Source organism: Heteronotia binoei, chromosome 6 (genome assembly GCF_032191835.1).
Source record: "Heteronotia binoei isolate CCM8104 ecotype False Entrance Well chromosome 6, APGP_CSIRO_Hbin_v1, whole genome shotgun sequence".
NCBI classification, from domain to species: domain Eukaryota; kingdom Metazoa; phylum Chordata; class Lepidosauria; order Squamata; family Gekkonidae; genus Heteronotia; species Heteronotia binoei.
The window spans coordinates 111,359,267-111,372,027 of NC_083228.1; the positions used below are offsets into that span (position 1 = coordinate 111,359,267).

At 39.2% G+C, this 12,761-nt stretch overlaps 1 protein-coding gene across 1 annotated transcript in view; it reads right to left on the reverse strand.

Annotated features, from left to right (window-relative positions):
- Positions 1 to 12,761, reverse strand: part of DHX36 (DEAH-box helicase 36) — a 31,469-nt gene that overhangs the window by 2,833 nt on the left and 15,875 nt on the right. The window contains exons 13-23 of the mRNA XM_060242367.1: positions 11,582 to 11,637; positions 10,228 to 10,292; positions 7,726 to 7,869; positions 7,291 to 7,408; positions 5,859 to 5,957; positions 4,208 to 4,381; positions 3,877 to 3,963; positions 2,955 to 3,038; positions 2,670 to 2,769; positions 2,491 to 2,581; positions 378 to 498 (exon numbers count right to left, since the gene is read on the reverse strand). Of these exons, the coding sequence (XP_060098350.1) occupies positions 378 to 498; positions 2,491 to 2,581; positions 2,670 to 2,769; positions 2,955 to 3,038; positions 3,877 to 3,963; positions 4,208 to 4,381; positions 5,859 to 5,957; positions 7,291 to 7,408; positions 7,726 to 7,869; positions 10,228 to 10,292; positions 11,582 to 11,637 (1,139 nt within the window). The remainder of the gene's footprint in view (positions 1 to 377; positions 499 to 2,490; positions 2,582 to 2,669; positions 2,770 to 2,954; positions 3,039 to 3,876; positions 3,964 to 4,207; positions 4,382 to 5,858; positions 5,958 to 7,290; positions 7,409 to 7,725; positions 7,870 to 10,227; positions 10,293 to 11,581; positions 11,638 to 12,761) is intronic.

Sequence of the window (12,761 nt, forward strand, 5' to 3'; positions counted from 1 at the left end):
AATAGCTTATTTCTCGAGTGAACCAGTGTGCTATATATGCTAGTATGTTAAAACTAGGATTTGAGTTCAAATCTGAAATTGGCCATGAAGTCACTGAGCCCCCTACTCCCCTCAGCCGAACTTTCCTTCACAGGGTTGGTTTTAGGAAAAAAGTGGAGGAGAGTACTGGTTCCACCACCCTGAGCTCCCTGAAAGGACAGCAGGACAAATTATGTGAGATAGGCAGGGATAGTAAAGGTGCACTTGTAGATCAGACAGAAGCATTTAAGCAAGTAAATTATGTAACTTCACCAGCAAAACTAAATGTGGCATTTAGAACATTTTTAAAAATTAAGTTTACAGACATTTATAGAAGTGCTAAAACAATATTCACTTACACTGCTCGTTCTCATTTTCAAGTGATAAACAAGCCAGTTGTAATGAAATTCTGTCTCTTCAACATTGACAGATTTAGGATGAATGTAAACTGTTCCATCTGTATTAGTGGAAACTTTAACCCTTAATGACACAAAAAATTGTATTTTAGATGCAAGCTACACAAGAATATTTTTGGATAAGGTTTTTTTCCCTTTCAGCTCTGCATAATTACAAGTGCTAAACTGCAAATTAGACAATAGATTGTTTGGACAAGAATCAAAAATCAGTGGAAGTGATGACATTTTAAGCATCTCCTCTTTCAAACACTTGACATTTTCCCCCATTTAAAATCACAGAATAAAACAAGTTGTACATTGGTGATAAACACTTACAGAAGAGGTATTCAACCTCCCTTGGAATCTGTATTGTATTTTTGTATTCTAAGGAAGAAGGTTCTATTTATACAAAGATAGTTTTGTGGATTGGGCAGGAGGTGGGGAGAGGCCAAAAACTAAATAACAAATCCATTACCCTTCAAAGAAACTTTTTTTATCGCTTTTGTAAAAGCTAACGTATAAATAGTCTATGGAAGGTTGTTGTCTCAAACTTTTCTTGCCTATTCTAGCATAGTTTAGATCAAAACAAGTTATCACTGGTATATTTTCACTAGCCATTTACTGAATTAAAAACATTCAGAATGAGGATAACATAGAAAGGAGAAAACCAGAATGAAACCACTGAGATAACTGTCCTGTTTAAGAGTACATTTTTAGCTCAGCCTAGTGGCAGACCTAGACTACTGCATATGGCTTAAGTCAAATGGGAGAATATACAGATTACAACAGTCTACTATAGAATTACAGTTTGTTACTAAACTGTTTTCCAATGCAAGAAAATGAAAGGCTACATCAATAGTAACCCCTACACATTTCAGTTAAGTTTCTTCGAGGATCTGTGTCATATAAAATGTTCCCACTAAAACACCTTAGAAACTAGCTTCTTATTTTCCAGTTGGTTTTCAGACATAATAGGCTCTCCTGATCAAAAGTATAAAGAAATGTCACATCATATATGATCCCCAGGTTTGTAGCAATACACTTTACATTTCTCTACAATTCTAGAACATGGCAGTCGCTTTGCTGTTCCAAGACATCCAGACCCAGCGGATGCAGAAATGCTGATATGCTAGCAAGATTTACTATATGATAAGGCCACTAACTGGTTCAAGTGTCACAAAAAAACAAGGAAGAAAAAATCAAGTGACATGTTCTTATTGCCACTCAGAGAGTGGTCTTTGAGGACTTTACTCATGAGAGGACCCATGAGCTCAGGACTTATTTAGAACTCAGGGTCTTCACATCTGCCACCTGGTCACAGCAGAAGCACTACTGGGGAAGGCCAGCACCCTCAGTGGCATCTAGGTATTGGGCTGCCCACTACTCGCAACAGGGCCAGCCCTAGACTGCCTGGCACCATAGTCAAGGCTAACTTCTGGCACTCCTCCCACACTCATAATGTCACAAAGTCATATAGGGAGGTGCCCAATTTGGCACTCCCAGAAGGCCAGCGTCCTAGGTAATTGAACTAGTCGCAGGGATGACCCTCACTGGAAACAGAATGTGGGACTAGAAAATCTTCAGTCTAACCCAGCATGGCAGAAGTGTTAAATTGGCAGTGGGACTAAAGGAAATCAGGTACTCAGCTCATGGTCTTCACTTAAGAAGTTAATCAAACCAATGCAGTTAATAAAAAGGGAAGGAGAGGACTATGTGTACTGTTGCTACCACATGCTTAGGCAAGAAAGGCAAATTTTCTTGCTGCATCTTTTCAAATATTCAGACATCCAAGGGCAACCCATAAGAACAATTCTCCAACTGTAACTGTAACTCTGCTTCCCAGCACTTTGTTGTTAAGGGATGAATGGTACATATACATAATTTGGGAAGCTACCCTTGTATTAGCCTGTTTGACCCATGCAATAGACTTGCACCATTCCAGAAGAAAAATACTCCTGAATTGTTGGCTCAATACAAGAACATCTTCCCCTGGCACTCCCATCCCCCAAATTTGGTATCATGCAAATGTCATTTTAAAAAATAACAAAGCCAAGAATAAAATTGGAGAAAGCCTTACATTTTCCTTTTTTTGCTCAAATTGGCTCGGATCTTTGCAACCTTTGGATATAAACCGGCACATATAACAGCTTTGAGTAACTTCTCATTGTCTGTCGAAGATAACATGGCCAAGTGAGACAGAATTCACAAAGGGAGAATTAAAGTACACCCACTGGACTATTTCCCTTCTCCAGTTACCTGAGTTAATGTTGGATTTGGAATCTTTGGGGTTTCTGCTATTCACAAACCCAGCGGCAAGGAGATGTTCTGCAAATTGCCCTTTCATGTTACGCAGCATCTGGACACCAACACAAATCAGCCAATGATAAGCTCTGTCACAATATGTTCAACAATTTTTTTAAACTGATTTACAGCGAAATTCAAGGCACAGTTGCACCCTTCTAAATCCACTTTAGTCAATGGGGTTCAGAAAGCTATAACTTAGTCTAGGATTACACTGTTAAACATAAATAACTGTGTTACCTGCATTGTATTTGGAGAAAGAAAATAATCCCAGCAATAATCTTTCTCACACCTGAAGCCACGGCGCTGGGCTTCTTCCCAACCCTGAAGAGAAGAGATGTTCAGTATAAATCTGGTTCAATATTTTAGACCTGTCAGCAATACTAGGGTCAATGAGATTTTGATCATTTTTTTCTCAGTTTCTTATTGGATTGAATTGCTAGGGAGTAGGAAGAACTAGCAAGCATTATACAAGGCACAAAGGATATGGAATGCAATATAATGTTTTTAAATAAATATTTTAATACAACAGCTATTCCCCCTGCAATTAAAGATTACACAACAATTTAACAACAAACAAAAGAAATATGCCTATAAAATGGATGGGAGGGGGAGAGAGAATTAATGAGATGGGTAATGAGCCATGTTAAACACTGAAGCATAATCATTCTTTTTCGTAAAGTTATACATCTATGCCAAAACTAAATAAAATGTACGGAGAAGGCCAGAGGTAGAAGAACAGAAAAACAGAGCTATAGTGCATTGATTTCAATGGACTTAGAAGGGTATAATTCTGCTTGGGACTGTATTTAGAACTATTTAAACCAATTCCAAAAGCAAGAGTGAAAAGGCATTTCATGAATTTGTAACTGGCTGGATGCGATTACAATTATATTTGCATACGTACCTGTGTAAAATATATAAGAGCAGAACATAATCCAATCTTGCTTGGAAGAAAAGTCTACCCATATTAGTAATATGTCTAGTGTAGACTGGAACAAGCGCTATCCAGCAGATTTCAGTTAAGTGGAGATGGTCTACATAAAGCATCTAAAGTCTCTATGTAATATTTAAGTATTTTACAACTAACAGATTTTTTTTTTACAGCCACTTACGTTTCCACTGTGAGTCAGGCACTCACTGTCAATCAGAGTTTACCTACCTGGAAAGCATTCACAACTGTGAGATGGTCACTTTTAGTATTCTTTGATAGTTCCTTTCTTCTTGCATCTGCCACTTTTTCCTTACCCTTCAGACAAAAGAAGCAACTGTCAGGCAAATACTCTCCCCCTCATTTTTAAAGTACAAAGTCAATAGGCAACAATACAATAGATTAAAAGTATTTCCAGTTGCAGGATCTACCTTGACTCTTAAAAATACAGGATGGAAAAAGCTTCACAAGCCTGGACTTTTGCTACTCATTTATTCCTAGCCCTTTCAGGATGAGAAGCATTCTGTACTTTACTTTTTAATTCTCTCTTCAGATACTTTACCAGGGGGATGACAAATGGATCCTTGAAGCTGAGGCTGGCTGCAATAGTGAGGACAGGATCTAAGCAACAGAATAATGCTCCAAAGAGAATCATTTTCCCAATGTGTGGCTCCACTGGTAACCGTGCCAAATGGACCCCAAGGGGAGTCAATTCTTCTTGTCTATCCAAGGCATTCTGTGAGAAAGAAGATATAAATATTAAGAAGATTATTAATTTCCATTTTACTTGCAATAGCAAGAATAGAGTTAAGGTCAAAATGGAGGGACAAGAACCCCCCTTCCCTTCAGATGTGGAAGAACAAACTGGGGGAATACTTTTTAACAGGCAAAATGGCAAATAGTGCGACAACTGCAAGTCACAGCACTACTTCTTTTCTAGCCGTATGGTTTCCTGTTGTTGAATATTTAAGTGAACAGGATATTATACCAAAATATACCTTTTATAAAGAATTATTATTTTTTCTGAATTAATGTTAGCAAAACAAATAGAGTGGTCATAAATAAGGTGAAACATATATGCTTTACTTGCTTGCCATGTACTACATAGTGTATTAATATTTTGTATCTTTATATATTTGTACCTTATAGATTTACTACTTTATTTGAATGTAATTGATGTAATCCCCTTATTTTGTGGTTTAATAACATTTTTATATTTAAAAAAGATAAAAAAGACAATCAGGACCAATAATTGGATGATGCAAGGGTCTATTAAACTTATTACGAAACAGAAGTAAAGTTGTGAGAGACTCATTCCTTTCATTTAACATCAATGCACTGTACGAAAACAGTCATATTTATGTGCTTAAAATACCCACCCTTCTGTATTTCTGTACGTATATGTTGTCTCTACAACAAATTCTTCTTAATTTTTCCTACTTGTCCAGTCTCTACCCCCCAAATGCTCCATTTATTTTAAATCTTGTATTAATTTTACTAAATCCATCTTTTCCCAAATGCCCTTTTGCCACTTTGCAGATATAACACATATTCAGAGTAGTACTGAGACTTCATATACAGAAGACAGGCTGGTCAGAAGATCAATTTCTGAACAAGACTGCAGGGGGCCAATTTTTCCTCTATACAGGGGGAAAAAATCCCTACACAGTAAAAGATGCCAGGAAGAAATAGTCTCTGTGTCTGGAACAGTAGCAAGTTTAAGAAAACACTAAAGCAGACTCAATCAATTTAAATGGAAGATGATCTTTCAGTAGCCTTCCCTGTCTATAATATAAAGTAGAAAAGAGTCCAGAAATAAATTAATTTGTCACTGTTTATAAGAATTATGTCCAAGGATACAAACATGTCAAGGACATTCAATTTTGTGCATAAAGTTATCTGACCAATTTCACAATGATCCAAGTGTAATCTAAGCTTGTTTCACAATGGTTTTGAATAATTTCAACTTGCTGACAAGAACAATTTAAAGATAATTCAATGGGATGGGAATGAAATTAATTTATATACAGTATAAACAAACAAAAGTGTGTGCAATTCTGAAACTTCAAATTTGCCTTCATTTTCCCCCTTAGTGGACACAAGGTCCAATTTTCTTGCTTCAGCTCCCATCCCACAATGCCATGTGCTACCATCAGTTAGTGAGCACATGGGTAGGATACACAAAATATCATGCGGGCTAAACAGAAATTTACCAGCTGCATAAGATGATTTATGGACAGCAACACAGCATCCCGAGATGGTGGATCCATTAGCTCACTCAGAAAATGAGCAATTCCTCCAAGCTTTAAAATCTGGAACAACATCAATTGCACACGGATATTCTAATATATCATACACTGATGGTGAGCTCCAACAATATTGTAGGGTAATTCTACACATTTCTCTCCAAGAGTCATTTTATTTAAACACAAAAGGACAGTAAATAAACTTTCAAACAGAGGGTATTTTCCAATATACTTCCCTGTAGTCAATGTTTATGGTCCCTTATTCATAAATTAGAAAACTGACTTTATTTACCGTACTTCATTTATATCACATCTGTCTTGCTAAAAGGGACTTAGAGTGGCTTACATCATTCTCTTCTCCTCCATTTTATCCTTACACTTCTTAAGCATGTTCAATCAGAAGTGCAGCTCAATGAGTTCCCCAAGTAGGTCTGTTAAAGACTGCAGAATTAAAGTTTTATTATATAACCTGAATGACACATCAGTATGGGTCAAGATGAGGAGAGTAAAAAAATGGACAAAGTGGTAGCTAGAAGGGGCTGACCAAGGATCAGGACCTACATTTACTTTTAGAGGAAAGGAAGCTGTTTACACACCTGCTGGCTGTTCTGTAACTCAGCCACAAGCAATACTGGGTCTATTACATTCTAAACAAGATGCGATCCCAGTGTCAGAAATAAAGTAACTTTGCTAGGCCAGTTCCCACAATGTTTTAGACAGAAACCACCCTCACCATTAGGAGTGCCAGATCCCTGGTGGGGGCGGGGGGTCCCCCATTGTCAGGCCCCACCTATCCACCTCTGATCAGCAGGCTGGCGGTGGGAATTATTTCCAAAACAAGGGAGTAACAACTGACATTTCAGCAAAGTGCCTATGGGACTTCAACATGACCCAGAAGTTATACAGGGAAGATTGGGGGTGACTCTGGTTTTGGGGCCAAAACTCTATGGTAGAAGCTAATTCTACCATAAAATGTTTGCCCCAGAGTGTTTCCCTGATGTCCCCATGTCATTTCTGGGTCACACTGGAAGGCAGGTGGACACATCACTGAAACATACAAAGAAACTCCTAACTCCCAGGAAGTTCATGCTCCATCTTCCACTAGCTGCCCAGAGGGACCTGGCAACTCAGTCCTGCATGGACTGCTCTTGAAACCAAGAGAAGCTGGACCAAGAAAAGGGGAAAGAAGTCAAATTCCACTGGGATTATGAAAACGTTCCGGTAAAAGGCTATGCACCTTTATGATCTCAGCCTCTAACTAGTAGTCCACAAGTATATGAAGACAACTATGGCTTCATGTGGAAGAGCGGGGAATCCAAATTAGAGTCCACCACTCTTAACTACTACACCACACAAACTTTTGAACAGATCATAGTTTATTCAAATAGCAGATTATCACCTTGATTTGTAAACAGAGTTCCTCCAAAGGTGTCCTCAAGATTTCTGGCAATTGATAATCATCCAGCAAACTGGCACGCAGACCATTGTACAAATGATAGCAGTGACCTGGCTGGACTCTGCAAAGAGACAGGAAACATTTATGAAGTATTTGCTTCTCCAGCCTGCATACATTATTACAAGGATGCCATACCTTGTATATAAAAACAATATACAATTTATTGTTCTAGATAAATCAAGAACCTTACTGAAATTAAGGTAAGAGAATGAGAGGCTTAAAGACCTGACCTAATACAGGTTGCTGACATGATTAACTTGTAAGAGGGAGATATAGGAAGTTAAATGCCTCAGAAGTACATCGAGAGGTATTCTAACATTTTCAGTTTGCACAAACGTTACTGTTTGCCAAATTCACAGTGGTAGACATAACCCTTACCTTCCTGCTCTACCTTTCCTTTGCTTGGCATTTGCTTTACTGACCCACTCAGCAGCCATTGTGCTAATGTTGTTCTGGGCATCAAAGTGAGTTTCCTTTATCTTTCCACCATCTATCACATATACCACGTCATCTATGGTAATACTACAAAGTTGGGAAGCAAAAAGACGCAATTAGTTTTTTTAACTTCATCCAGAGTCATCTTTAGCATTGCAAAGCCAGATATAAGACAACTGCCCACTCTGACTAGAAGGTTATGCAATTATGACAATTCTTAGTTGCTTCAGTGAACTACTTTTCCAAAAAATGCATATGTCAAGTGAAAAAAGCTACAAAAATGTCAAGCAAAAAGTTAGTCTGCCTGAAAGTTAGTTTGCCAAATTTACAGTGGTAGACATAACTCTTACCTTCCTGCTCTAACAGGAAGTGGGTCAGTGAGTAAAGGCTCTGACCAGCAACTGGTTTTGCAGCAGACATATCAAAGCTAAGCACTGGCAGTCAAGTCTACCCCTTCTCCCTGGACCAACAAGCAGTGAAGAGTCTGAAGCACTCTAACAGAGGTCACCCCCCTGGGGAGGGGGCATAGCCTGGACTAACTAACTTCTTAACCACCTTCAAAAACCAAGTGCAGAGCCCACCAAAAAGGAAAATATTAAAACATTATTTTCAGTTCTTCTGCAAACTGACTCCAAGTTTAGGTTTCGAATTAGACCAAGAAAGAGACAGTTTTTATTTATTTATTTAGAATTTATATCCCGCCCTTCCCACGAATGGCTCAGGGCGGCTTCCAACAATAGATCCCACATAACAATAAGCAATATTTAAACATGTGAGGGAATAGACAATTAAAACAGATAAAACAGATAAAACTCTAAAAATTAATAAATATTCAAGTATATATAAAGGAAATCTGGCAAGTTGCATTAGGTTCTCAAGCTAGGTATGGGCTAGCCGGAAGAGGGTCGTCTTACAGGCCCTGCGGAACTGAACAAGGTCCCGCAGGGCCCTCACCTCCTCCGGCAGCTGATTCCACCATGTAGGGGCCATAACAGAGAAAGCCCTTTCTCTGGTGGATTTCAAGCGGGCTTCTTTCGGCCCAGGGACAGTAAGGAGATTTTGTGTTCCCGACCTCAGTACTCTCTGGGGAACATGCGGGGAAAGACGGTCCTTCAGGTAGACAGGTCCCAAGCCATATAGGGCTTTAAAGGTGATAACCAGCACCTTGTACCGGACTCGGTATATCACTGGAAGCCAGTGCAGGGTCCGAAGACCCGGCTGAATGTGTCCCCACTTTGGGAGACCCAATAACAGCCGGGCCGCGGCGTTCTGCACCAGCTGCAATTTCCGAGTTCGGGACAGGGGCAGCCCCATGTAGAGGGCATTGCAGTAGTCTAACCTCGAGGTGACCGTAGCATGGATCACTGTTGCTAGGTCGTCACGCTCCAGGAAGGGGGCCAACTGCCTTGCCCGCCTAAGATGAAAAAACGCGGACTTGGCAGCGGCTGCTATCTGAGCCTCCATCTTTAAGGAAGGCTCCAATAGCACCCCCAAGCTCCTGACCCTGTCCGCCGCTATCAGCGGCGCACCGTCAAAGGCTGGCAGGGGGATTCCCCCTCCCGGGCCGCGGCGACCCAAGCAAAGGACCTCTGTCTTCCTGATTTAGGTTTTGTCAATACACACACAACACACACACATTCTAGCTTAATTTCACCCAGGTCAACTAAGCATTACCAGACATCCAGAGCTTTGTATTCAGTTTATTAATAAAGGCTCATTAGAACAACAGTTATCTTTGTAAAACCATTCCAAACCAAACTGATCAGAAAGAATCCTCACTGAATGCCTGTATCATTATTTATTTCTTCAACTATGCACAGGTACTACTAATATTATAAGTTTATATTTCTTCATCACAATACTCTGATTTTGTTAAGAACATAAGAGAAGCCATGTTGGATCAGGCCAATGGCCCATCCAGTCCCAACACTCTGTGTCACACAGTGGCCAAAAAAATTTATATATATATACACACACACACACATACACACTGTGGCTAATAGCCACTGATGGACCTCTGCTCCATATTTTTATCTAACCCCCTCTTGAAGCTGTCTATGCTTGTAGCCACCACCACCTCCTGTGGCAGTGAATTCCACATGTTAATCACCCTTTGAGTGAAGAAGTACTTCCTTTTATCCGTTTTAACCTGACTGCTCAGCAATTTCATTGAATGCCCACGAGTTCTTGTATTGTGAGAAAGGGAGAAAAGTACTTCTTTCTCTACTTTCTCCATCCCATGCATTATCTTTTAAATCTCTATCATGTCACCCCGCAGTCGACATTTCTCCAAGCTAACGAGCCCCAAGTGTTTTAACCTTTCTTCATGGGGAAAGTGCTCCAGCCCTTTAATCATTCTAGTTGCCCTTTTCTGGACTTTTTCCAATGCTATGATTGTTAAGATGTTGTATAAGATGTTGCTAGAGGCGTAAACAAAAAATGTACCTAGTTTCAGCTATATTGGTAGCGATTACAATTTTACGAACTCCATAGGGGGTCTTCTTAAAAACCTATAAAGGAAAAAAGTGTAAATGAAACAAAGAACATGAGTGTTCCAGGAAATCTGTCTTCCTGATTTAGGTTTTGTCAATACACATACAACACACACACATTCTAGCTTAATTTCACCCAGGTCAACTAAGCATTACCAGACATCCAGAGCTTTGTATTCAGTTTATTAATAAAGGCTCATTAGAACAACAATAGTGACAAAACTGAAGTTCAAAGCAGGTTATTAAAAATACAAGATACAATCTTTAGTCTTTTGAAAGCAGGTACATTCTAGAATGAGGGCTATCCAGTATTCAAACTACTAGGCTATCTCCTAGTTACAGCACTGGCTTGGACATCATAATAACTTTGCGCCAAGGTAAAGGAACAATCCTTGCAGATTCCCCCCTTCCTGCGACAGATCTTGAACTATCCCCATCAAGAAACAGGTCTCCTTTAAGAGAGGGTTTTTTTTTTTTTTGCCTAAGCATTAACTTTCTTGGCTGTAGAAGTTATTACCCCCATGCCAGTTTGTTATCAGGATTGTTACTTAGGTTAGTAAAAGTGATTAACAAGCAGCTGCTGTGAATTGTCATCTAAAGTGGTTAACAAACAGCTTGTAATGTGGGGATCTAGCCTGGAAACAGCTTTCTAATTGGTTAGATGGTTAATGGGCTGAAAGCGACTGCTAGCAATAAGAATACCTATGTAAAATGTTTAGCATAGAAGAATACCTATGTAAAATGTTTAGCATATGTTTCTTTTTTAAAAATAAAATTATAATATAATGACATTAAAAAATCAGATACATAATAAAACTGGGAACAAACAAATTGAGATCTATTACTGACTCAGTATAAATATTTCCATAACTTCCAGAAAGTCATCATAAGGAGTAGGGATTCATGTCTTTCTTGATTTCAACTTTGTGCTTAAAATATTCATTCTTTTGGTGCATAAAGTTAACAATAACAGACTCAGCAATAGCTCAATTTCATTTACCAATCATTCTAGTTTAGTTTAAATATTAAACAGCTACACCCTATCATAGACACAGTGGCCAAAGTACAAATAGCCAAAGTAGCAAGTCTGGGCCACCACTGAGCAAATAGGGCTCCCTAGAAACTTAGGAGATTCTCTGGAGAGGAACAATTAAAACCAACCAAGGAAGGAATTCAAATGCTCTCAGAAAAAGAAGATGTTAGCAGCTTGGTATCAGTTGGAAGGGGGGGCGAGGTTCAGGCTGGTCAAACACCTGAGATATCCTAAAATACGCATTACAGTTATTACTGTCGACTGTAGCACTTACCTGGGTCTGATTAACAGTAGGCATTAATGAATGCAAAGGAATGATAAGGAACCTATCTGAAAATGAACAAAAACATCAATGAAATATTTAGTGGTAAAACTGAAAACTAGAGATCTGACAAATAAGGTATAACTGCATAGTTATTAATGCAGGGTTTTTTTCAAGCTAGAGACACAATTTATACCAACAACTAATGCTCATACGGGCTCACACAATAGTCATAGTATTTTCTGAGCAGCCTAAAAGAAAAATACTTATTTACTTTCGTACACAAATATCTAGTAATCATTAGAAAACATTTTTCAAACAAGCAAACCATTACATGCAACTTAAGTATTTTAATAAATTTAAATATATTGATAGTTTCTATCTTTACTTCTTATACCTTGGAAGCACCCATTTCTAGATATCTTTCCCCCAATTTTACTAATTCCATATAGCTATCTGCAGGCCTTTTTTTGTAGCAGGAACTCCTTTGCGTATTAGGCCATACACCCCTGATGTAGCCAATCCTCCAAGAGCATACAGGGCTTACTGTAAGCTTTTGGAGGATTGGCTACATCAGGGGGGTGTAACCTAATATGCAAAGGAGTTCCTGCTACAAAAAAAAGTCCTGATTATCTGTATGTGTAAAGTGCCATCGAATTGCAGCCAATTTATGGCAACCCCACAGGGTTTCCAAGGCAAGAGATGTTCAGAGGAGGTTTGCCATTGCCTGCCTCTGTGTAGCAGCCCTGAACTTCCTTGGTGGTCTCCCATCCAAACATTAACCAGGACTGGTTGGCTTCCGAGATGTGACAAACTTGGGGTATCCAGGTCAGGACAGCTATTAGATACCCAGTTAATAATCGGAAGCTGGTTTTTAATAGCTGATAGGGAGCAAAGTCCATACTAGTAAATTAACTGCCAATAATTTCCAGCACAACTCTATAGTGCTTGTCCTAGACAAATTTATATGTAGTCTTTGGCACCAAGCTTGCTGTCATGCCTGACAGAGCAGATGCAGAAGCCTTGAGGAATGTGCTCACCTCTGAGCCTTAGTTGTGCAGCATATGAATCCCCATTAGAGGTGACAATTCTCATGCTGGATGCTTTCTAATAGCCACTCCAGATGTTATCACTGCCTATATCTCACAAAGGTCGCTCATAGTGACTGCCTGTAGCACAGTTCCAGCAAAAA